This window comes from Schistocerca nitens, chromosome 5 (genome assembly GCF_023898315.1).
Source record: "Schistocerca nitens isolate TAMUIC-IGC-003100 chromosome 5, iqSchNite1.1, whole genome shotgun sequence".
Lineage (NCBI taxonomy): Eukaryota > Metazoa > Arthropoda > Insecta > Orthoptera > Acrididae > Schistocerca > Schistocerca nitens.
This window is the reverse complement of record NC_064618.1, coordinates 543,358,401-543,384,292: the sequence shown is the minus strand read 5'-3', so window position 1 is coordinate 543,384,292 and position 25,892 is coordinate 543,358,401. Positions and strand designations below refer to the sequence as shown.

The window sequence follows — 25,892 nt, the reverse complement described above, 5'->3', positions numbered from 1 at the left end:
GTCGATAAATTAAAGTAGACAAAATATTTAGCGTTCTTTAAGTACTTATTTAATTAATAAGAGAAATATTAAATATTTACAATAGTTAAGCCAGTTAATATCTGCCGATTCAGGAACCGGTTAAAACAGAACAGACGTAAAACGATTTTAAAACTGAACAGTTCCTTAGCACATTGAGCAAAAAATTATTACACTACTGGCCATTAAAATTGCTACACCAAGGAGAAATGCATATGATAAACTGGTATTCATTGGACAGATATATTATACTAGAACTGACATGTGATTACATTTTCACGCAATTTGGATGCATAGATCATGAGAAACCAGTACCCAGAACAACCACCTCTGGCCGTAATAACGGCCTTGATACGGCTGGGCATTGAGTCAAACAGAGCTTGGATGGCGTGTACAGGTACAGCTGCCAATGCAGCTTCAACACGATACCGCAATTCATCAAGAGTAGTGACTGGCGTTTTGTGACGAGCCAGTTGCTCGTCCACCATTGACCAGACGTCTTCAATTGGTGAAAGATCTGGAGAACGTGCTGATCAGGGCAGCAGTCGAACATTTTCAGTATCCAGAAAGGCCTGTACAGGATCTACAACATGTGGTCGTGCATTATCCTGCTGAAATGTAGGTTTTCGCAGGGATCGAATGAAGGGTAGACCCACTGGTCGTAACACATCTGGAATGTATCGTACACTGTTCAAAGTGCCGTCAATGCGAACAAGTGGTGACCGAAACATGTAATGAATGGCACCCCATACCATCATGCCGGGTGATACGCCAGTACGACGATGACGAATACACTTTTCCAATGTGCGTTCACCGCGATGTCGCCAAACACGGATGCGACCATCATGATGCTGTAAACAGAACCTGGCTTCATCCGAAGAAATGACGTTTTGCCATTCGCACACTCAGGTTCGTCGTTGAGTACACCATCGCAGGCGCTCCTGTCTGTGATGGAGCGTGAAGGGTAACCGTAGCCATGGTCTTCGAGCTGATAGTCCATACTGCTGCAAAAGTCGTCGAACTGTTGGTGCAGATGGTTGTCGTCTTGCAAACGTCCCCATCTGTTGACTGAGGGATCGAGACGTGGCTGCACGATCCGTTACAGACATGCGGATAAGATGTTTGTCATCTCGACTGCTAGTGATACGAGGCGTTTGGAATCCAGCACGGCGTTCCATATTACCATTCTGAACCCACAGATTCCATATTCTGCTAACAGTCATTGGATCTCGACCAACGTGAGCAGCAATGTCGCGATACGATAAAGCGCAATCGCGATAGGCTACATTCCGATGTTTATCGAAGTCGGAAACGTGATGGTACGCATTTTTCCTCCTTACACGAGGCATCACAACAACGTTTCACCAGGCAACGCCGGTCAACTGCTGTTTGTGTGTGAGAAATCGGTTGGAAACTTTCCTCATGTCAGCACGTTGTATGTGTCCCCAACGGCGCCAACCTTGTGTGAATGCTCTGAAAAGCTAATCATTTGCATATCACCGCATCGTCTTCCTGTCGGTTAAATTTCGCGTGTGTAGCACGTCATCTTCGGGGTGTAGCAATTTTAATGGCCAGTTGTAGTTCTTAAGAACTTATTAGCAAATAACCAACTTAACAGAACCTCTGCGACTTGTCTTCTTTGGTGCTACTTCTGGTGTCAGGACAGCTGCCTCTCATCTCTCCGTTATGCAGGGTGGTTATAATTAAACTTTCGCTACCTGCTAGGATCTCCATGAAACATGAGTGATCGTGGGATAATGAAACGTCGTGCAAACATTTGTGAGGACATTCGGAAGAGAGATAACGAACAAACTACTGATAGAAACACATGTTAATTCCCGCATGAGAGTGTAGGATTTGTTAATTCCGTTTACATTGCAGCTAGCAAACGTTGCTCATTGTGACTACGATCTGCATCCTCGACAGCCTGAAAGCGAGCTAGAAATACCGTTTCAGCCGGCCGCAGTGGTCTCGCGGTTCTAGGCGCGCAGTCCGGAACCGTGCGACTGCTACGGTCGCAGGTTCGAATCCTGCCTCGGGCATGGCTGTGTGTGATGTCCTTAGGTTAGTTAGGTGTAAGTAGTTCTAAGTTCAAGGGGACTGATGACCACAGCAGTTGAGTCCCATAGTGCTCAGAGCCACTTGAACCATTATTGAATACCGTTTCACAGTTAATCCCAACACATTTCGAATGACGGATCATCGAGTGTTGCCGTGGCAGAAATGGTGCACTGCTTCAAGATAGCAAATTGCCCCAGCGTTTGAGCCATGGGAACAATAGTTTCTTCAACAATTTGTAGCGTAATTGACCGTCGGTCTCTCCCACAAGCAACTCCCAAATTGTCTATTAATTCGAGCTTCCGAATCAACAGCGGTGCGGAAGAGAAGACATCTCCGTATTCCTTTAATGCTTCGATATTCTCGAAGTGCAGTAGCACTATTGCTGCTGTTTTGATAACACTGCTTTACTAGTAAATCCCTTCTCTACGTGTGCAGACCGACTCTGAATGTGTGCAGCTGCAGTGCACACGGACTCTTCTGTTTCAACCTTTTGTCACGATACCAGTACCGGCGCCTAATGGCAAGTCATTAGGAATGACGGTTATCGCTAAAATAACCGGTTTTAGGTTATATCGATTTTTTTCCACGCCAGTTTAACTTGAATGTTGAAACAGCTAAAAATGACCACTTTCCGAAATACCGAATTTCGGTTTTTTATTGTTACTTCCTGTGACAAACGCAGAAATCAAACAAACTTGAAAACATTAAACTCCCTGAGTTTCAAGATAAAAAAAAATCAAAATATTAAATTAAATAGGCGAATAAAACATAAAAGAAGCTTAGTTCGTCCACCGTTCGAGGCTTTTCACGAAAAGCAATTAGTGGCTACATACTATAGGAAATGACCAGTATTCTCTTATTGATTCTAATTCCGGTCAAAAATCATGTAATCGAGGATCATACTATTATTTGGGCATTACGGATAGTCAGTGCTAAAGGGTAAAAACTGAGGTTGAAGAACTTTGTTATTCGTGTTAAACTGCATGTTTTCAAGGGCTGCTAACAGATAAAGGCATATTATTTAAACACAGGCAACTTGTCAGCTACTTTCTGTTGTTATGAATGAGTTGTTGTTATAAACTTTTTTCCCATTTGATGTAGTAAGTTTGTTGTGGCTCCTCCCATTTTTAGTCTTTTAAAGCAACTGGAGTGTTGTACATCGTTAATACCACAGTTTATAGAATACTTTCAGACTATGGACGGTGTCATTCTGTATTACAACTGATGTCCGACGATGACAGTGAGATACTACCAAATACATCAGATGGGCAAGTCTCGCATACTGCGTGCACAAGCTTACCATCTAATAGGCCACGCCACATGGTAACTGGTACAATATTGTTTCATCAACTCTGTACCAATTCTTACGTCATGTGTTTGTTGTTCGTTGCTGTCGGCATTGTTATTGTAGTAGCACTGGTCGGTTTTCCCATTTTCTATTATATTGAAATATATAAATGACCTAGTAGATAGTGTCGGAAGTTCCATGCGGCTTTTCGCGGATGATGGTGTAGTATACAGAGAAGTTGCAGCATTAGAAAATTGTAGCGAAATGCAGGAAGATCTGCAGCGGATAGGCACTTGGTGCAGGGAGTGGCAACTGTCCCTTAACATAGACAAATGTAATGTATTGCGAATACATAGAAAGAAGGATCCTTTATTGTATGATTATATGATAGCGGAACAAACACTGGTAGCAGTTACTTCTGTAAAATATCTGGGAGTATGCGTGCGGAACGATTTAAAGTGGAATGATCATATAAAATTAAATGTTGGTAAGGCGGGTACCAGGTTGAGATTCATTGGGAGAGTGCTTAGAAAATGTAGTCCAGCAACAAAGGAGGTGGCTTACAAAACACTCGTTCGACCTATATTTGAGTATTGCTCATCAGTGTGGGATCCGTACCAGATCGGGTTGACGGAGGAGATAGAGAAGATCCAAAGAAGAGCGGCGCGTTTCGTCACAGGGTTATTTGGTAACCGTGATAGCGTTACGGAGATGTTTAATAAACTCAAGTGGCAGACTCTGCAAGAGAGGCGCTCTGCATCGCGGTGTAGCTTGCTCGCCAGGTTTCGAGAGGGTGCGTTTCTGGATGAGGTATCGAGTATATTGCTTCCCCCTACTTATACCTCCCGAGGAGATCACGAATGTAAGATTAGAGAGATTAGAGCGCGCACGGAGGCTTTCAGACAGTCGTTCTTCCCGCGAACCATACGCGACTGGAACAGGAAAGGGAGGTAATGACAGTGGCACGTAAAGTGCCCTCCGCCACACACCGTTGGGTGGCTTGCGGAGTATGAATGTAGATGTAAATATTTCAAAGCAACAGAAATTTTACGAATAAAAATTACTCGATTTTTAACAACGGTTTCTTTAAAAAACAAAAGTTTTAGCTCTTCTGCTGTGGCTAATTGATACATTTAGTAAAAAATGCCCTTTTTGCTACCCAGACTAAACAAATACCGCAGAATACCGGATATTCAGAACTAAAATACCAGTATTGGTTTTAACATCGTTTTTTTTTTTCAATCTCCACAAGTCACGACGCTGACACTACCGATAAAGCAAATCTGGACTCATTCGCATAAAGTTGGGTACCCATACGGTAAATACTTTTCCGTCTACATTAGCTCAAGTAGCAAAAGTTTAATTAAAGAGACCCTGTACAGCAAAGCGGGAAATTTCCATGCTTGGCCTTGTGCCTTTTCGCATATACTGCGTGAACTAGAACTCTACCGACAAACTTCCAGATGTGGTAGTGCGGACTAAAACAAGAAAAAGATGTCTAGTGAACATTGGCTGTGAAATGACTGCCTTAAGAGATATGAGCACTTGCTCAGTAGGAGAGAAGTGTTTCCCAGTAGCGATGATAAACAGGTACTCATACATACATTTTAAAACAGATGTTTTATTCAGGATTTTAAATATATATGGTGTTTATAAATTAGTTATGCAAAAGTCGCCTTTCACTGTGAAAATGGTAAATAACTGACATATATTTTATACAGCACTGAATGCCGTACCTGTTCAACTTCTATTCCTGCATTATACTGTAAGTTCGGGACGTTCACGCCAGGTAGCATGCGCAAATGAGTTATGTCAAACAGTCACAACTGAGTTGTATAACGACGCAAAGTGTGCGTAGAGTTGTTTATGGTTTCTCGAATCCAAATCCGCTCCTACAGTTCACAGACAATTCAGGACTAAATGTCGCGAACCACCACCTCAGAGGCAAGTGGTTATTAACTGGTACAGGACAGGACCAGCCACCAGTCTCTGACGCAACAGTTCGGCAGTCTTAGATTGGAAGTCCGGGTAATTCTGCGAGAGGTAATACCTTGGAGTTGAATATGCCTGATGCTACAATGTTGAAGGTATTACGAAAAAGAGTTTTTTTCAAACACTGCGAACTGGGAATGTTGCAAATTTTAAGAGAAACTAAAAAAAAAAGAACTAAGAGCTGAGTTCTTTGTAGAAACCTTTAAAACTGCAGACTGAAGGTGATTTTCTTAATAAAATTGTGATCAGTGACAGAGCCTACTTCCATATCTGTGGTAAAGTGAATCGACATAGGCCCCTAACGTTTGAATATGGGATGAGCAGAAAACACGTCACGTAATCCAACAAGTATGGGACTCGCCTAAGGTAAATGTTTTTGGCGCTGTAAGCGGTAAGAAAATTTAAATCCATTCTTTTTTACCGAGTTAGCTGTAACAGGCCTATTGTAACTGGAAATGCTTGAACATTACCTAATGCCTCACTTACAGCAGGAAATTGGCCAGAATTCATTTTCCTGCACGACTGCGCATCCCTACGTTAATATCATCAACTTGTCGCATATCTCCGTAGGAATGTGCCGATTTGGACTGGACGTGGTGGTACAATACCCTGGTTACCACTATGACCTGATCTAACCCCAATGGACTTCTGTGTATGGGGTTACATCGAAGATAGAGATTTCTCCCTTAGCTTCCGAGAAACGTCGACGGGCTGCTACAGTGGATAACACAAGGAGTTGTCACCATGCATTAAGTCTTGCTTCACAGGACTTGGCTGGAAACTGATATCAAATGGGACATTTGTCGTGTTACTAAACGCAGTCACAATGGACATTTGTAAATAGACTTGAAGATATATTGCATTCAGTGCTGTGTCAAAGATTTCTGTAAGTTACTTACCTTTTATCATAATAAAAGGTTACTTCCGTATACCTAATTTATAAACACCCTGCATTCAGTTCTTACCTAACTTCTAAAACTCGAAATCTGTCAGCTCTTCCACATCACCTAGACGTCGTTAATACGGCCATGTAATAACAATGGAGACTATAAGAATAGCCTCAAAAATCTGGAAAGAGATGAAAGGAAAACGCCCAATAGGAAAGCGAAGAACCCGTTCGTTTGACACGCTTGAGAAAGAACTCGCTTCCAGAAGAAGGACAATGGATGATTTTCTCCGTGACAGATTATACATGTACAGAAGAAAGTGCAAGAGACTCATTAACAGTACGTTGGAAACTGCAACTGTACAATGATGAAGATGCCAGCTCTTGCGTATCAGTTTACTGCTGTTGTAAATCTCATGTCCCTTGCTTGTACGTAACATTCTTGGCATTTATTTATAACCCACGGGTCACTTCCGCAAGCAAGTATTGGGATCGTCAGTCATCTGTTCATATTCTACATGTATCACCAAATTTTGCTACTTTTCCTCTGTGTCCTCGTCGTACTCTTAATCCACGTCATACCTTTCGTCTGCACGGGCTGTTTTACTTTAGAGCCATTAATTTTGTCTTCTTTTATCAAATTATCAAATTGTACCCTTTAAAAATCTTAGCTTACAAATGTATTCCACTTTGGATATCATCTTCGGTCTACGCTATCAATGACACGTGTCCTATATATAAAAGGCAATTAATGCGATAACTTCTGTTAATCGTAATTCTGTATATAAGAGGCAATTAAAGCGGTAACTATGTTTAATCGTAGTTAGCCTGTCAAAAAATCTTTAATTTTCGGATTGCGTCATGCAAAGGAGTTATATGGGGTGCATGATACAAACAAATGTTAAAAAGTGTGTATGAAATATTGCACTCTAAATGGGCATTCGAAGCAACGCAAAAATGTTTCTCACTGCATTGTCAATGAGTCACATTTGAAATACGTCAGTTCTTAAAAATATTTATTTCTAATAATTTGTGAGGATATGAAGTGAAATCATCACAAACGTTCAGTCTTAGGTAAACCTGGCAGCAGATTTCATTTAATTGGCAGGAGACTAGAAAAATGTAATCAGTGCGAAAACGAGAATGCTTACAAGACATCCGGGTGACGCACCCTAGAATATTACAGATATGTGTGCTACCCATACCAAGATGGACTATCAACGTATATTGAACATATGCAAAGTAGGACAACACAAAAAATCATAGCTTTCTTTGACCCATGGGAGAGTGTCACAGATATGCCGCAGATTCTGAACTGGCAGAGGCTTTAAGATAGCTATCCTGAGAAAACCTACTTATAAAGTACAAATGCACAGTATTAAATGACGACTCCACGAATATTATCCATCCCCCTACGCATCACTCCCTTAGGGACTGCGAAGGCTACGTTAATTACAGCACGCACAAGGGCGTTCAAGACAGCACTTTTTCCGCAGTTCACATTCAAATCGAAAGGAAAAAAACTTCGATATGTGGTTAAATAATATGTACCGTCTTCCATGCATTCTGCAGTGACTGTCAGAGTACGAATCTGGATATAGAGGTACGTGAACTATTCTCCGTTCATCGTAAGAGCGAGCCTGATGCAAACAAATATGCGCGGCGATTGGCCACTGGTCGCAGCACGCATTCACGGATGTTGTCACCCCATTGGAAGTAGACGGTAATTATTTATTAGTTAGTTTGTTTTATACCACCGCTAATGAAACGTTAAGACCTAATGGTTTTGCTGATCAGTATGCTAAATGCTTAAGCCAAGAACTTCTTATTTTATTTCAGATCACAGTGTACAGTCGCTTTCTCTGAAAAATCCCGTGCCCAACGTTACGGCTAGTTCTCACCGAGATGTCGGATTGGTTTTTAAATACTCTCTAAGTTTCTCCCTTAAACGTGATATGCCAAAACGCTTAAGTTCCCACCTTACATTTTAAAAAATGAAAAGCATCGTATAGTATCATTTTAAAAATATCACTAAATGTACACAGTTGTGGATGTGGTAGCTGACTTGTATACGTAAGGTGGGGACTCAATTCAATTCTGTTTTTTTTTTTTTTTTTTAATGTTTACATCCTGTGTTGTACACTTGAAAGTAAATGGAATGTGCTGAGGAAAATCAACCTTTGAGTGTGACTGTGCACTGCTCACCATTCCACGGTTTGTAAGTGGCGATTTGACTATAGAAGAGCGTTTAATTATTGAGGTAATTCTGCAGAAGCATCCGGAGGGTAGGAGAGTGCAAAGAACCTTCCCCAGTGAGGGTACTGAAGAAATTGACTGGAAGGCGCCCCCCACAACCTCTTCTCAGCTATCACGCGGAACACTATTGTGGTGATTCTCACTCGTTTTGTGTCCTTTGTTCGGTGAAAATGGCTGAAACTGCGTCGTGTTCTCTTGTGAAACGCAGAAGAGGAACACAGTTAAAAAACGATGGGAAACTAGCAGATCTCAAGGTTTTTGAGAAGTTATCGGAAAGATATCCATCGCAACCACTAAACGAACTAGCAGCAATAACATAGGAGCTTACCGGTGTTTCTGTGAAAATTGTGATGCGTGCGCTTAAAAAAAGGCGCAGTGCGGATAAGCTGTGAACTCTAGGGCGGACAAGAAAACGTGTAGGTTACTGTTGTACCCCATTATACACAGCCGAAGCTCGCGGGAAATAAAATACAATGAGGTAATAGCAAACGCGGAAGAATACGCATAGTAACGTTTACATCCGGGTTGTTCTTACGATTAGCAGACTATAGCAGAATATTCGAAAATAATTAGTCGGTATTTTTAAATGATTATAAACTTTCTTGTGCCAGTCAGTAACCACTGCCGGGAAAAAGTGCAGCACGCTCAAGGACTGTGTTCAGTGGCACCAGCGTACAATGTATGCACACTGAAAAACTGTAGTGCTAGTGATTCATCTATCACGATAATCAGCGATCAGACAGAGTTCAGGGGATCCGTCCGTGCACCTTCTGGTTTGACGATGCACCTCACTTGTCAAAAAATTGACTATATCTTTGAGGTTGTTGCATGTTTTTCTTCCGGTAGTATAGCAGTTAGTATGTTCGGCGTTAGAAATTTTTCTAAGTAGCCTTCAGTCAAATCATATAGTGAAGCAAAATTTAAATTATGATATAAGTTTAGTAGGGCATACTTCGCACAAGTTTAGATAAATTCTGCGAGAAACATTAAACACGAAGCCTACAACTAAGCTTACACCGATTACTTTGTGTAATGCTCTTACAAGATCAGTTAATGTCATATTAGTCGGTATATTACATTCTCTGTGCTCCTAAACAGCTGGTCATAGGTCAGTACATTATTAGACTTTCAATTGATATAAATTAACAGAAAACAAGTACCCATTATTTTCATTCAGCCGGCCGTAGTGGCCGAGCGGTTCTAGGCGCTACAGTCTGGAACCGCGCGACCGCTACGGTTGCAGGTTCGAATCCTGCCTCGGGCATGGATGTGGGTGATGATCTTAGGTTAGTTATGTTTAATTAGTTCTAAGTTCTAGGGGACTGGTGACCTCAAAAGTTAAGTCCCATAGTGCTCAGAACCTTTTGAACCATCTTACACTCATAAGTATGGTCTGTTTACATTGTTCCTTGACAAATACCTTAAATAGGGTAGAGGATACATTTTTTCTGCCGCAGTGGTAATAATTTATGTACACAAAGCTTCCTGATGATTGGTATTTATACTGGAGGAAACCTGTGTGAAAATTCGTACAGTATTTCCTGAGAGTATCTTCACATAAACACAGACAAGAGCGCCGAGAACTTTACTTTTTTTGTATAGAAGTTTTACGAGCATGTAGTACAAGTAGGCCGGGCCAAATCACTCCGCTGCCGCGCTCCACCCACGCTCACTGAGTCACGGCCGGCGGCGCCTCGCATCCTGGCCGTGATCGTGCTTTTCAGAGGCTCAAATGAAGCGTGAGCAATCGATAGCGCGCTGCTATCACCGGCCTGTAGCGGAACGGTTTACGCAATTTCACAGTCGTTTTGAGGCCAATACACCTGTCAACAGAGTCGAGCTCCACCCGCTGGAAATATTACCTAATAAACCGTTTTAATAATTAATGGTAGCGAAGTTATTTGAGTAAAGCTGCAATGTGGCGTATCAGTTAATTTCGGGCCTGTTTTATTTCTCAAACACACCTCGGTGTTAAACTGTAAATCAGTCTATACGGCGAAAACGCAATAAAAACTTCAGCAGCAACATGCAGTTGTTGGAAATCGCATACAGTTTTTGTAGCTTTGGTATCTTTAACTTTGTACAGTGCGAGATGGAACAGGGATTAACTCACTGGACACATTTTTAGGGACGAGCGTGACGCTTTGAGCTAGGCTTATCAAGTAATGGGTGATCAAAAAGTCAGTATAAATTAGAAAACTGAATAAATCACGGAATAATGTAGATAGAGAGGTACAAATTGTCACAAATGCTTGGAATGACGTGGGGTTTTATTAGAACCAAAAAATACAAAAGTTAAAAAAATGTCCAACATATGGCGCTTCATCTGATCAGAACAGCAATAATTAGCATAACAAAGTAAGACAAAGCAAAGATGATGTTCTTTACAGGAAATACTCAATAAGTCCACCATCGTTCCTTAACAACAGCTGTAGTCGAGGAATAATGTTGTGAGCAGCACTGTAAAGCATGTCCGGAGTTATGGTGAGGCATTGGCGTCGGGTGTTGTCTTTCAGCATCCGTAGAGATGTCGGTCGATCACGATGCACTTACGACTTCAGGTAACCCCAAAGCCAATAATCACACGGACTGAGGTATGGGGACCTGGGAGGCCAAGCATGATGAAAGTGGCGGCTGAGCACACGAGCATCACCAAACGACGCGCGCAAGAAATCTTTCACGCGTCTAGCAATATGAGGTGGAGCGCCATCCTGCGTAAACATCGTACGTTCCAGCAGGTGTTTATCAGCCAGGCTGGGGATAATGCGATTCAGTAACATATCGGCGTACCTCTCACCCGTCACGGTAGCAGTTACAAAACCAGAATCACGCATTTCCTCGAAGGAAAAAGGCCCGATAACGGTAGATGTGATAAATCCAACCCATACCATGACTTTCTCGTCATGCAATGGAGTTTCCACGATAATTCTAGGATTTTCGGTAGCCCAAATCCTGCAGTTGTGAGCGTTGACAGACCCTCGGAGCGTGAAATGAGCTTCGTCGGTCCACAACACGTTACTCAACCAATCGTCATCTTCCGCCATCTTTTGAAACGCCCACACCGCAAATGTCCTCCGCTTCTCTAAATCGTCAGGTAATAGTTCATGATGCCGATACACGATTGACATGCGCAGTCACTGACGTTTTGCTGTCCAGCGCCATCTGTCGGACATTTTTGAACTTTTTTGGTTCTAATAAAACCGCATGTAATTCCAAGCATGTGTGTCAATTTTTACCTATCTATCTACATTATTCCATGGTTTATTACGTTTTCAATTTATACTGACTCTTTGATTACCCGGTACTTCTGGAAAGTGTCGGGATTTTTCAATTGGAAAGACTACAGTTGATTATCTTCTAATGTTCAACCCGAGCTAATAGTACGTCTCTATGTACTGCAGTATCGACGGGATTTTAAGCCCTAAGCTTCATCGGTAAAAGCCTCTACCTCGGATAAGAACAAGTTCTTAATACAACGCCACTGGTCTGAGATTAAAAGGCTAAGCCACTTTTGACGTTACTAGCTTTTCATTGATAAAGCTTTAGAAAAGAGATTTGTAAGCAAACATCATATTATTGTAACGTCGTTACACAGAAGTCCTAAAACCATTTGGGTGCTTTCAGAGGTATTTCTGGTAGTACAGAATATTAAATTTTGGAAACTGTTGAATCTCACTTAGAGAGAAAATTAGGAATTCCAACTTTTTCTTCTATTTCCGGACGTAGTACGGGCTTATGTGTAGCTGTTTGCTACTTTTCTTGTCGTAATTTATTAATTTCGAATAACTTACATACTTATTTTAATGGAAGAACTGGAGATCTTTATGTAATTATGACGGAGTACATACACAGTGAAACAGACGTGTAGTTGAGAGTTCGGAGAACAGCAGTTACTAACATAAGGTACATACGTTTCTGTAACAAATTAAGGACCTATAAACGTTTTCCAACTACACAGCTGATACCTGTTTTACATTTGTTATTATACAGGGTGGGACAAATAAAAGTGGCCCGGAGAACAGAGTCTCAGGGTACAAAGAAACACAGCAGAGGAAGGGAAATACAGTACTAATTTGACTACAACAGATCTTGATGGTGACCATCATTCATCTTTTGGCACTTCTGAGACCAGGTCAGCAAGCTGCACTACTGGAATTGCTACAGTCTCATCCGAAATGTTCTGCTGCAGTTCTTGAAGACTATGCGGGTTGTTGCGATAGACGTTAGGCTTGAGGGCTCCCCACCCAAAGTAAGAGCACGCTGACAGTTCAGGTGAACTGGGTGACCACCTAGGGCCACGACAAGACTCAACTCTGCTAATAACTCTGTCAGAAGTGAATACTACAGAAATTTCTAATTTTTTGGAATTCACTATTTCGTGCACGTTTGACACATTACAACCGTCTAGCCCCTCCTAGCAGCTAGCGTTGCAGAGCACTGTCACTCCTTTACAATCTAACTTCCACCTTAGGGACCGGATACACAACACTTTGACGTAATCGCATATTATACTATTAAAAATATCCGTAACTTATTTCCTGCGAGTACAAGTAAATATGGAGATAAAAGCCCGAGAACACAAGGAAAGCTGATCTCACTTAATACTTACACGAGTAACATCTGCCACTCAAAATATAAGCTGGGCTTTTCGTAAAGTCGAAGTCCGTTAAATCATACACTTATTTGTTGCAATAATAATAAATACTATTCTATGTTAAACCAAAAGGAATCACAGTGAGCTTGCATCACATGAATATGATGTGAACGTTTAAAGTTCCTATGTGACTGAGAATTTAAAACTGTGTGAACAGTTTACACAAATGGTGTAGGGTTTTCCTAGATCTGTCCAGCGTGCATCACAGCTATCATGTTCTCTGAGTTAGCAATTCAGCTAACGACTGGAAAACATAACGGGTCACAATTAAAAAAGCCACCAAGACAGCTAAAGGAAATTTACATACAACTAAGGCGATAAATGTTTTCGGTACATAAAAAATTCTCTTCGGAAACTAGAACGTACTACAACATTCCAGCTACAATATTCAGCTAAATTTAAATAATAGCAGGATGAGTTCGTTTAAATAAGTACGTACTATACTGCAGCATCAGTACGGGCAATTTACTGTATATAAATGTAGTATTTCATTGTTGTTTGCGTTGGATTCCGCAACCGCAGTCAAGTTCAACAAAATGATTCAATTTCTAAGGCCGCTTCATGCTGTAACATAGATTCCTTTGGCCATGATTTCAGGTGTCATTCATTACAGTGCTTCATACAGGGAGTAAACTACGATCGTTTATTATGTACCCAATCGTGTAGGTGAAGCCGAGTTGAACAATTTGCTACGGGACACTTGCGATCTGTGAAGCCAGGAAACAATCCCACACTGACCTACGAAAGGCATCTACGCCACAACGCATGCGCACCAAGCGACATTTTGAATATCCTCTACCACCGGATCAAATGGTTCAGATGGCTCTGAGCACTATGGGACTTAACTTCTGAGGTCATCAGTCCTCTAGAACTTGGAACTACTTAAACCCAATTAACCTAAGGACATCACACACATCCTGGCCCGAGGCAGGATTCGAACCTGCGACCGTAGCGGTCGCGCGTTTCCAGACTGTAGTGCCTAGAACCGCTCGGCCACTACGGCCGGCTACACCACCGGCATTGTAGGTCTTAGCTGTTAGAAACTCATACCTTTCTCTTACTAAAATCATCCTTGAATATTAAACACATCTTGTTCTTGCACTTACAGATTTTAAAAATGTCCCCTGTGTAAAATTTACGTTGAAATTTTGTGAACTTTAGCGGCACAAATTAACAGTTCAGTCACTTTCTTTCTCTGTTCTTCTTATAACGACACTATGTGTTGCTACTAATGTTATCGAAATAAAAAACTGCAAAAATCTAACCGCCTGAGCTGGTGGCGTAAGAGAGTGGTAGGATGTTCAGAACATCACACGTCGCGCACGCGTTGTGTCTCATATCGTTTGCAGGCGTTTCTCCTTGTTCGGAGGGTGCTGGTTCCACTGCTGTATCTTCAGTTAACAACGACCGCCCCCCCCCCCCTTAACTAATATGAAATTTATTAAGTTCACAACGGGATTCGGCCCTTACAGTTACTCCATTATCATCTGACTTCACTTCTCTAATACTCAGGTCCACTAGAAGATGGCCTAAGAGGAAAGGCCGACACTGGTCATGGACTTAATAATGTTCTTATTAGTAACTGGAGCGACATTTAACTAGCTGATATTCTGAAGACCTGAAGATGATCGCTTGAGCAATGGAAAACGGTTATGGTTACATAAATGGGCGATCAAGACAAATTTTATATTTAAGTTCACTAATGGTCATAGCTAAAATGCGCCATTAATCTAGTAACAGGCATATACGGGATGGAACATAACGATATTGGAAAACTCTGAGGGGTGTCGTGAGGCAATAGTTGAGAGCAGGAACCCAATCCAGAAACGTCTTACAACGACACTACGGGGAGGCAAAGTTATAGAGACCATTCTATACCGCCTGATCACCTCTGTGACAGCATATGAGTTCTTTCGCTACCTCCTGCGTCACCTCTGCTATTAGAGATCTCTAAGTTGTGCTCGTGGTCCATCGGCGTGAAAACTCCTTTCTGTTGCTGAATGGGTTGCCTAGTGGCAGTCCTGTAACTTCTACGCTCTTTAGCGGTGTTGAATGACATTTGCGGACATGGTCTAGAGGACTACCTACAATCATTCGGAGTTGCCGATATAGTTCTATTACGCTCTGTATAACAGGCGGATAAAGGTCACTTGCCATAGCAGCGAAATTTTTGGTTCGTATTATAGCATAAAGCGTTCATATACCTGGAAATCTAGTCTCTCTATGTACAAAATGAAGTCGTCTGCTCATTCAAGTCTGTATACTCGAGCTAATCTCAGGATCTACTATAAGGCTTGATCAGCGTTTGACTAATAGATACACTGATTCTCGAGGAAGGTTTTTGTGCATAATTCATTACTATTTCGTGGACCGGGTTTCGTCTAGCGGTGAAGTGCGTGAGGGAGAAGGGTAAAGTTGCGCGATCGATTCTCGGCTGGTCATCTTTCTTTTTTTTTTTGACATTATCTTCTAACGTAGCATCCACCTCACAATGATGTGGACATTCGCCAGAAGCGAAATGTGATTCGGATTCCAAGTCACACTATCGGTACCCAGCCCCAGGTTGAATAACTGATTAGGGACACGAAAGTCGCCTAAGTGACGTCAGTTGATTGCAATAGTTTCAGAACAATTGCTTAGCGAAAAAACGTACGGATTTACTCTCTTCGGTTTTCAATTTTTTATGCGAAAAGTAAAACTTTTTCAGAGTAAAACTGCGGTGTGGGAAGCATATTTGCTTCGTTTCCGTAATGAAAGTTTTTCAGCAGCATAGAAGATGATTCAACTACATGCTTTCCGCTGTCCTTGAGTCAGACAGATGCGGATACGATTCTTTGCGTAGAAGCGGGACTACAGCAATGAGTCTGAACAATGAATCAGTTGAAATTGAGCTTTCTAACAGGACTTCCGTCACTGCCTAAATATTTACATCAAGTGGTTTTCCTATTTCATTTTAATTTATTTGTGAACTTCAGTTACGATCCACTCAACCATCCTCCGATAGGTGATAAGCTACAAATTAAAATATACATACCCAATCACACACGCACGCACGCGTGCGCGCGCGCACACACACACACACACACACACAACACACAACACACACACACACACACACACACACACACACACACACACACACACACACACACCTATTTCTTTCGATTCGTAGAGAATATTTACATTGGTGTTAAACAGACTAATTTCATTATGATTTGCTCTCATAGGTGCCAAGGGATGTCACTCCAAACACGAGTTATGGGTTGTTTGGGGGAAGAGACCAAACGGCGAGGCCATCGGTCTCATCGGATTAGAGAAGGATGGGGAAGGAAGTCGGCCGTGCCCTTTCAAAGGTACCATCCCGGCATTTGCCTGGAGCGATTTAGGGAAATCACGGAAAACCTAAATCAGGATGGCCGGACGCGGGAAACACGAGTTATGTTTGTAGCAGGTAACACGCATGCCTCTGAGAATTTTCCTGATGTGGACTGCTTAAATCGCCTAAGTTATATAAAAATCCTGACAACCTTGTAGGTAGGGCAACCATAGGTACGAGTACTCACCTTGGTTGTCAATAAACCTCTTCAGCTCTACTTAGTCCTTTACTTTTGCTCATTACCGGTTTCGTGGCACTAAAAGCCACATCTTCAGGTGAACATATTACTAAAACGTTAAAAGCCTCATGTATGAAAGTGATGATGTTTAACTAACGTTGTTTTCTGAGTTCCATGCATAATTCTGAGCAGCGTTCCGTGAATAAATATCAGCCTGGCCATAACTGTGCTATGTGTGAGAAGACACGGCGGGTCGCTAGTAATTATCTAAAAATAATTTATGCTTGTTCATTTTCTATGCATTCCTAAATCAGCCATCCGATTCCAATGAGTTGTCGTGAGTAATCCCGCAAGGGGTTATTCCGGCGTACAAACCACCTGCCTCCCCTTGGCTTGGGTGTGGAGGTCAATAGGGGGTGACATAGCATCGTAATTCAGGAGCGTATTGATGTTACAACCAAATGTATACCCTTTTTTATAAATCATTTGTTTATATCCAGCTATGGGGGGGGGGGGGGAAGGGGGGGGGGACAGAAGCCATGACATGTGAAAATAGTCCGTAACGACCGACATTAATACCGAATTCATTGTTTTCGAGGTCGGTAGGCAGTCCCAATATATCTCTTCCCCTAGGAGTTGGACTGTGCAGGGTAGCAATGATTCCAAAGACAGTGACATATCAACATATCTCTGTAACGGCTGAAACAATTTGTACCAAACGTAGTACAAGTATTCTGGAAAAAAATACCATGACAGGAAAGCAACCCTAGCATCCATATGGTTGAGGGTGGGGATGATAAGGAGTGGCATAAAAGTATAAGGGGCGATCGGAAAGTTTCCATTCGAAGGCCGTCCATTCCAGAATCGGTATGTCAGTCAGGGAAAATCGCCTTGAGCATTGAGGTAATCATCCCACCGACGCGACAGGTTGATGATACCCGTCTGATGCGAGAAGAAGTCCACAACTGGCTACTGCACATCCTCCTTCAATAGAAATCGAGAACCCTTAGAGGTCTTTTCTAAGGAACGGAAAGTGTGATAATCGCATGGGGAGAGACCAGCACCTTAGGGAAAGTACTCGAGTGTCTCTCATTTGAATTACCATAACTTCTGTCTTACGACATATGCTATATGGGGACATGCGTTATCAGGAAGCAGCAACATCTCTTGGTGCATCATTGCACAGTGGTGGTTTTCGACAGACATATTGCACCGTACACATTCTTCATTTGCCAGTGGTTGTTTACTGGTGTTTAACCTTCGACAGACAAGAAAATAAAATTAGCTCGCTGCTCATATTGGGAGACATTTGGTATTAACGTCGCCATTACGTTTCCGCATTTACAGCAAGCACGTCGAAAAGACACGAATGACTTTGCCTGCTACTTATATACCGGCATCGGAGTCGCGCTACATTGCATACGCTGCTACAATGCCCTCAAACAGAAACTTCCTGATCGCCCTCTGTTTACAAAATACTGTGGGGATAAGAAATCCCTAGGGGTTGGATAGGAATAAAAGGGGGCGAAATGGAAAAATGTTCGAAAACAGCGTGTTGATGTTTCTTTTCTGTATTTAACTGACTTGGAATACTTTATAAAGTAATGTCTACCTCTTACCTGTATTGTTCACTGCGCCAACCAGGACGAGAGTGTGAGAGGTGCACGAGTATGTATAAAGGCGCAAGCCGGCCGGGGTGGCCGTGCAGTTCTAGGCGCTACAGTCTGGAACCGAACGACCACTACGGTCGCAGGTTCGAATCCTGCCTCGGGCATGGATGTGTGTGATGTCCTTAGGTTAGTTAGGTTTAAGTAGTTCTAAGTTCTAGGCGACTGATGACCTCAGAAGTTAAGTCGCATAGTGCTCAGAGCCATTTGAGCCATATAAAGACGCAGGCGTCAGCAAAAACATTTTTAAACTTAACACACTAAAAATTATTTTATTGGTTTTGTGCATGTAAATGTGTCTGCTTTGTACGTGTGTACCTGCTTAGAAAGAAAATGAGGCATCGCAAGGCCTGACGGGCGCAGTTCATATTTTAGGAAAGTAAGGTCATATTAGGCGCGAAATGGAAACTGTGAAAATCCAATGGAACTTTGCACAGATGTGTTGGGCAGTGTCTTTAGTGTTCCTGTCGACCGCTTCACGTTGCTCTTCTTAGTTCCGAGTGCAAACTCATCACATAGAAATTCCTAAAACAACAGTGTCTTCCGCCAAGTGTGTGGATCTGGAGAGAGATTTCACCTGATAGTATGCAGCCCACATAACATAAATGTCATGCGTTTCTTTCTTCAAGACCATTTTCAGCCGTATTGTGCAGGGGCAATGAAGACGCCCTTGCAGCGTTTTCGATGGGAAGTTTTTGATTATCCACAATACATCCCTTGATTGGCTCTCTCCGTTGTTCATCTCTCCTCACATGAACCGCTGGCTACGAAGACAACATTTTGGCACAGGCAGCGAAAGGCAGACCAGCGCACAGAATAGGCGGAAAGCACATGCAGCTGCTTTCTGTGACGAGGGTACCAGAAAGTTTGTACAACGCCGCAACAAATGTCTGTGTCGGAGCGCCGACTATTTAGAGAGGTAGCTGCAATGTGTGGCTAACTGTTGCGAACAAAAAATTTTCATTTTTACTGTGGTTTTCATTTCGCGACCGATCGGATCTCACTTTCCGAAAAGCCCTCCTAATAATCTTCATTATTAGTAAATTATAATCCGAGCCTTATAGTTGCTGCTGGATATGCATTATACTATTACGCGATTTTTGAAACTCTCTCACCGTGTACTCCCTCCTTTTATCAACAGTGCATTAGATTGCTAGATTAATGTGGAATATTAGATGGGCGCCCTCAAGGAGCTCCTATCTTGGGAGTACACAGTGTAGAGCTGAATGTTGTTGTTGTGGTCTTCAGCTCTGAGACTGGTTTGATGCAGCTCTCCAAGCTAACCTGTGCAAGCTTCTTCATCTCCCAGTACCTACTGCAGCCTACATCCTTCTGAATCCGCTTATTGTACTCATCTCTTGGTGTCCCTCTACGATTTTTACCCTCCACGCTGCCCTCCAGTACTAAATTGGTGGTCTCTTGATGCCTCAGAACATGTCCTACCAACCGATCCCTTCTTCTAGTCAAGTTGTGCCACAAACTCCTCTTCTCCCCAACCCTATTCAGTACCTCCTCATTGGTTATGTGATCTACCCATCTAATCCTCAGCATTCTTCTGTAGCACCACATTTCGAAAGCTTCTATTCTCTTCTTGTCTAAACTATTTATCGTCCATGTTTCACTTCCATACTTGGCTACACTCCATACAAATACTTTCAGAAACGACTTCCTGACACTTAAATCTATACTCGATGTTAACAAATTTCTCTTCTTCAGAAACGCTTTCCTTGCCATTGCCAGTCTACATTTTATATCCTATCTACTTAGACCATCATCAATTATTTTGCTCCCCAAATAGCGAAACTCCTTTACTACTTTGTCTCATTTCCTAATCTAATTCCCTCAGCACCACCCGACTTAATTCTACTTCATTCCATTGTCCTCGTTTTGCTTTTGTTGATGTTCATCTTATACCCTCCTTTCAAGACACTGTCCGTTCCGTTCAACTGCTTTTCCAAGTCCTTTGCTGTCTGTGACAGAATTACAATGTCATCGGCGAACCTCAAAGTTTTTATCTCTTATCCATGGATTTTAATACCTACTCCTAATTTTACTGCTTGCTCAATATACAGATTAACATATCTTACGAAATTTTAAGGAATTCGCATATCAGTGCAATACTACACCCGTATTTACTTGTTTCTTTCACTGCAACACAGAGGTCGCAGATCACGTTGTACAGCAAAATGTGGGAGTTCATGAACTCCCGCAAGCACGTGTTCGTGCGAACGTACGACGAGGGCATCCGAAGAGTGCGTACGTCGAAAGGAAAGTACGCGCTGCTGATCGAGTCTCCTAAGAACGACTACATCAACGAGAGGGAGCCCTGCGACACCATGAAGGTCGGCCGCAACCTGGACGCTAAGGGCTTCGGCATCGCGACGCCACTGGGATCGCCCTTAAGGTAACACGCGCTGTGATGCTGCACTTAGTTGAGGCGTACGAGCTATGGTCACAGTTTATTTCAATTTTACAGTACCGTACCTCGATCGCTAAAAACGGAACCGTTTAGAATTACTTTGTTGGCCGTCTGTTTGTCTGTCTATCAGTCCAATTGTTAAAACAACTTCTTCTCAAGAAAGGGTAGACGTATCAAGTAAAAATCTATGCTACATACTACGGTCCACGGTCCCTTGGCTATGTAAAAAATTGAAGCTTCTAAGTTAATGCAATCAACAGTACGGCGATTTATGTCACATAATTTGTATCCCGTTGACCAAGAATAATGAAATTGGCAAGAAACAAGGTATGACACTACAATTGAAGGAAAAAGTCCGAAAATTTTTAATTTTTCATTATATTCGTATATAATTCTATTATATTTTATGTACTTTGTCATTATGTATATGTATTTTTTTTTGTCATCCGACTGAATGTCCAGCCAGCTCTTTACCTCTGTACCTCACTAACAGTAGCGCGTATCAAGTTGAAATTAATGTCACGCACGAAAGTCTAAGGCATGTGGGCAGTGTAATAAATGGAAAGCATCTAGGTCTATAATCATGAAATTTGTCAAGAAGCAAAGTTTCACCGTATGAACTAAAGGAACAGATCGTTACATGAAAAACTAAAAACTAACATTTGGATTAGCTATCTCAGTGTGTTTTTAAACAAGAATTTACAAGTGACACAGAATCTGACTTGTGCAACTGCATTTACTGGATTAGAGTCCATGACATGTCGTGATGTATCAGTGTCTCTGTTCTGGCCCTAAGTTTTGCACTCACCTCCTTAGATGGCTGCATTTTCCATGTGGTTTACAACAATTCGCAGCACCATTCAGCAGCAGCTGCTAAAGTTTATTGTTATTAAAAATGAATTTAATGAAAAGGAGTTTGCCTGGGTCCTGTTAACTACTATATAACTTTTGAGAAGGGATTTCATTACTTAAGTCTATTTAAAACTTCAGAATCATCATGAACAAGCACTAATAATGACAAAGTCAATGACATATCTGTCAATAATGGCTGAGTGCCAGATCAACAAATTATTTCAATTTCAAAGTTACATTAACATTTAGTAACCACACCATATTATATAGATGTAGAGAATAATAATTATTTTTTGGAGGATAAAGAGGCTTCTTTAACTGACAATCAAAACATAGGATTATTGCAAACCCTGCAATTGCTTTTGCGCTATGCTTGCGAATTTCATCTGCCATCACCGAGTTGAGGGCAGTGTAACACGTGTTCTGTCTCCGAGCTCTCGACCAACACTACTACTTCCCCTCTCGCTGACAGACCTCATCTCACAACAGTGCCTAGAATCGCTCTCCCATGTTTCGCTCTCAGATTTTTGCTATCGATAACTGAGTGCTTACACAGTGCCAAGAATAGGGTTGACTATATTGTCTTCAATGTAATGGAGAGTTGTGACACACTCGCCGGCCGAAGTGGCCGTGCGGTTAGAGGCGCTGCAGTCTGGAACCGCAAGGCCGCTACGGTCGCAGGTTCGAATCCTGCCTCGGGCATGGATGTTTGTGATGTCCTTAGATTAGTTAGGTTTAACTAGTTCTAAGTTCTAGGGGACTAATGACCTCAGAAGTTGAGTCCCAAAGTGCTCAGAGCCATTTGAACCATTTTTGTGACACACTCCTTATAACAGTGGACTGTCTAAAATCGTGGGACAGATTTCACTCGTTCCTCGACACAAGGATGTTTTTCACCAGAACGCGAGTAGCTTTTGAGTAAATATGGTTGCATTAGGATAATCACAGTAGGAAACTTTCTCTGGTATTCTCTCTCTTAAAGAAATAACAATGCACTTTCTACACTGGCAGGAAGTGTTTCACTGAGCATCATTGTAGACACATCACAATAGCACGTTGGTAAATGTGAAGCTTCAATGTTCGGACTCCTATTACCTAGGTAATAAAGCTTAATGGTGCCCTCTTATTCCAGGGTTAATTTGTTTACAGTATGTTTCGAATTACGTTTTGACAGGCTACTGGACCATAACGAATTTGCATTCTGGCAAGATGTGGCGTTGTCTGTGAGGGTACAGAAGGTGTTCAGACAGACAGGAGCTGGTACTCGGTAGACAGAGCTTACTCCCAGCACGCACAGCAAGAAGCAACATCACTAATAACAATTAATGACTAGAAGGGACAGAAACGGAAAAAACAACTGGGAAAAGATAGGACCTCTTTGTAACAGAGAAAAAAAGGCCATATGCGTTAATTTTTCAGGTGCAGTTTAACAGAGGGTGAATCAGTAATGCAGTGAATAGTTCGAAGGGAGCAGCGTAGTTTATTCAAGATGGAGCCAGCATCAACAGAGACGAAGTTTGCGCATGTTTTAGTTGTATGAAACAGCAAGGCTAGGATTCTAGACAAGTGAGACCTTGTATTGCGAGTATGATGACTCGTTCTCTGTTGCCACTTGATGGGATGCACGTGCACTCATGTGTCGAAGAAGTAGCCATGCGTAGGAAGTCACGTGACTTGTCCGCGACCACCCCAACTGAGTGACGTGGTCGCAGAGATGGATGTTGCGGATGTATCACATACAGACCTTCGAGGCTAGTTCTACCATTATCAAAATTGAGCTTCTCCTGTCGGGTTAGATTACACGTACGTTATACAATGTTTCCTGATACGGTACCGATAAGAATAAAAGTTATTCGTGGAGTTTAGAAATACTTATACATCTATGGGCATGGCAGGTCCAGAGCCGGCTGTGCTGTTATTAAACTTACGCTATACTGATACGTTGGAAGAGAATGTGAGCCCGTTGACGGAAGAAACTCCTATTGAAGAAAGCGAAATAACGGTTTCTGACGCGAGTGATTAGGGGGATACGACAAGAAGAAATTCATCTTGTTTGTCTCGCATGACTCTGCCTCTCACTCACGATCGAAGATATTTTACTCACTCGCTTGAAAATGTATTAGCCGCTCAAGAACCTGTTGGACGGAGAGCTATCAGAGGTAATGAACCATTAAGATCACCAGAAAATATTGAGAGTAAAGAGTATTAACGTAAATTCTTCATTTGTGTGGCCATAGTGTCCGAAGTTGCTTTATAATTCTTGAGGGTACTTTTTGTTGTGTCGCTGCACCTACGAAAATGGGTGATTATTTTCACCAGATGCGTCTCGCTTTATAGAGCTAAAGCATCATCAGTGGTCTGTAATTAAGTTATATACATTTTGATTTAGATCGAAAACAGTTCGTTAAGAGTAGGTTGATTTGCACTTACGGAGATTTTTCGGCAGATTTCTCGCTTACATCGGGAAATGCCGTCTGCTAGCACATAGCTATTTTCTGTGTTAGACACCAATAATTTTGGTCTAATTTTTAGATGTTCAGCAGCACTATGCATTTCTTATGTTTCTGACAACACACTTTTATGCACATCACTGTATTGTGTTTGTTTTCGTACTTCAAGTATGCGTTGCTGTTTGTGTTTTGAAGTGTTTCCAACATAACCTTTACACTACTTGTCCTTTTATTTTTTAATTAGATTATTCTATTGTGTAACTGTATTCAATTATATTTCTGTGTATTTATATACTGTGTAGGAGCAGAGAAGGAATAGAACTGAGGGATTTTTTTAAAGGGAGGATGGAACCATGATGTGTGGACGTAAGTATAGTGTGATGGAGTGTGAGTGAGAGGAGAAGGTGAGGAGCGAGAAGTGAAATGAAAGTGTGAGTGGGGAGTGGGGCGGGAGTACGTGTTGTAGTAGAGTGGGAGGGGGTGAAAGATGGGAAATGCTCTTTTCTTTTCGATGTAATTTTTTCAATTATTCTATACAGTGTCTGGTTTCCAATATTTATCTGGTCATTGAGCAACTGTTTACTTTGTGTTAATGGTTTTTGTGTGTGGTAATTTTTGAGGAAAGGGAGGAGGTGTCCGTCTGTACTGAATTTTATGATATTTATATCTTTTTGAATATTGCTTGCTTTAAGAGGTTGATAAATAACTGCCGAGTGGTTGACGTGTACTGGGACATCTTGCCGAACATGCTGTACGAGAACGAACTGCCTTCTTCCTACACTCTCCACACACAATGAGCATCTCAGCTAATGCTTGGACTGTGACATGCTGACTAGGAAGTCGCAGTGCACTCAGTGAACGAACAAGGTCTCTGTAAGAAAACATAGAAACATCGTACCTTGTAACTTCGCAGGTTGAATGCAACAAACAAGCGCTGCTGTGGAAACTTTTCAAAATTCGATATCTCGTAAACTACTCGCACTAGAATCCTTCAATAAACACCACTGACACTCTAATTTATCCTGCTTTGAGCTTGTTAATGTCAATACGAATCATTCCATTTAAATAAAGTACGTTTGCATAAAATTACACTTCCTAAGTATTATTGCAATTTGTTCATTGGCTAACAATACAAGCCCCTGACTACCAATCCATTCTGTGAATATTGCACATCAATAGCAGTTTCGATTTTCGCTATATTTCAGGTACTGGATTTGGCGAAAACACAGTTCCTGTTCATTTGAGCTATCACTGCTGTATCATCGATTGATGGTATTGTGCCAAACTGAACTCATCAGACCAGCAAATAGTTCTCCAATTGGACCACACGTTGCACTACAAAATACTATAACATAATGGCGAACATCCCTCGAACAGGACAGCCACACGGTTTAGAAAACCGCTAACGAACGTTGACTGAGAACCAACTGGCTCACGAAAGACAATACTGATACAGTAACGTACCAAAGAATGTGCGAAAGTGTCGGTATCGATGTATATTGGAACATGTTATTGCCAGATCTCGAATATAGTAATATAATAGTTATTACGATTCATAAAAGTAAAATATATTTTGAGGAAGTGAAGGACCCAACTATCAGGTACATTTCAAAGCTGCCTTCCATCTTTTAAGTAATTTTACTCATATTTATGAGACTAACAGTAGATGGTCTTAAGACACATCTGGACAAATGAATACTCTTGTTTCTTGCATTAGATACCTTGTTATTAGCTGCCACGTAGTTTATAACTGTGGCAGAGCCTCTAGATGACCATGTGTGTTTGTGCATGTGTT

At 41.8% G+C, this 25,892-nt stretch overlaps 1 protein-coding gene across 1 annotated transcript in view; it reads left to right on the top strand.

The window, feature by feature from the left end:
* Positions 1-25,892, top strand: part of LOC126260569 (glutamate receptor 1-like) — a 1,252,588-nt gene that overhangs the window by 1,183,806 nt on the left and 42,890 nt on the right. Inside the window, exon 16 of the mRNA XM_049957904.1 lies at positions 20,536-20,780. Within this exon, the coding sequence (XP_049813861.1) occupies positions 20,536-20,780 (245 nt within the window). The remainder of the gene's footprint in view (positions 1-20,535; positions 20,781-25,892) is intronic.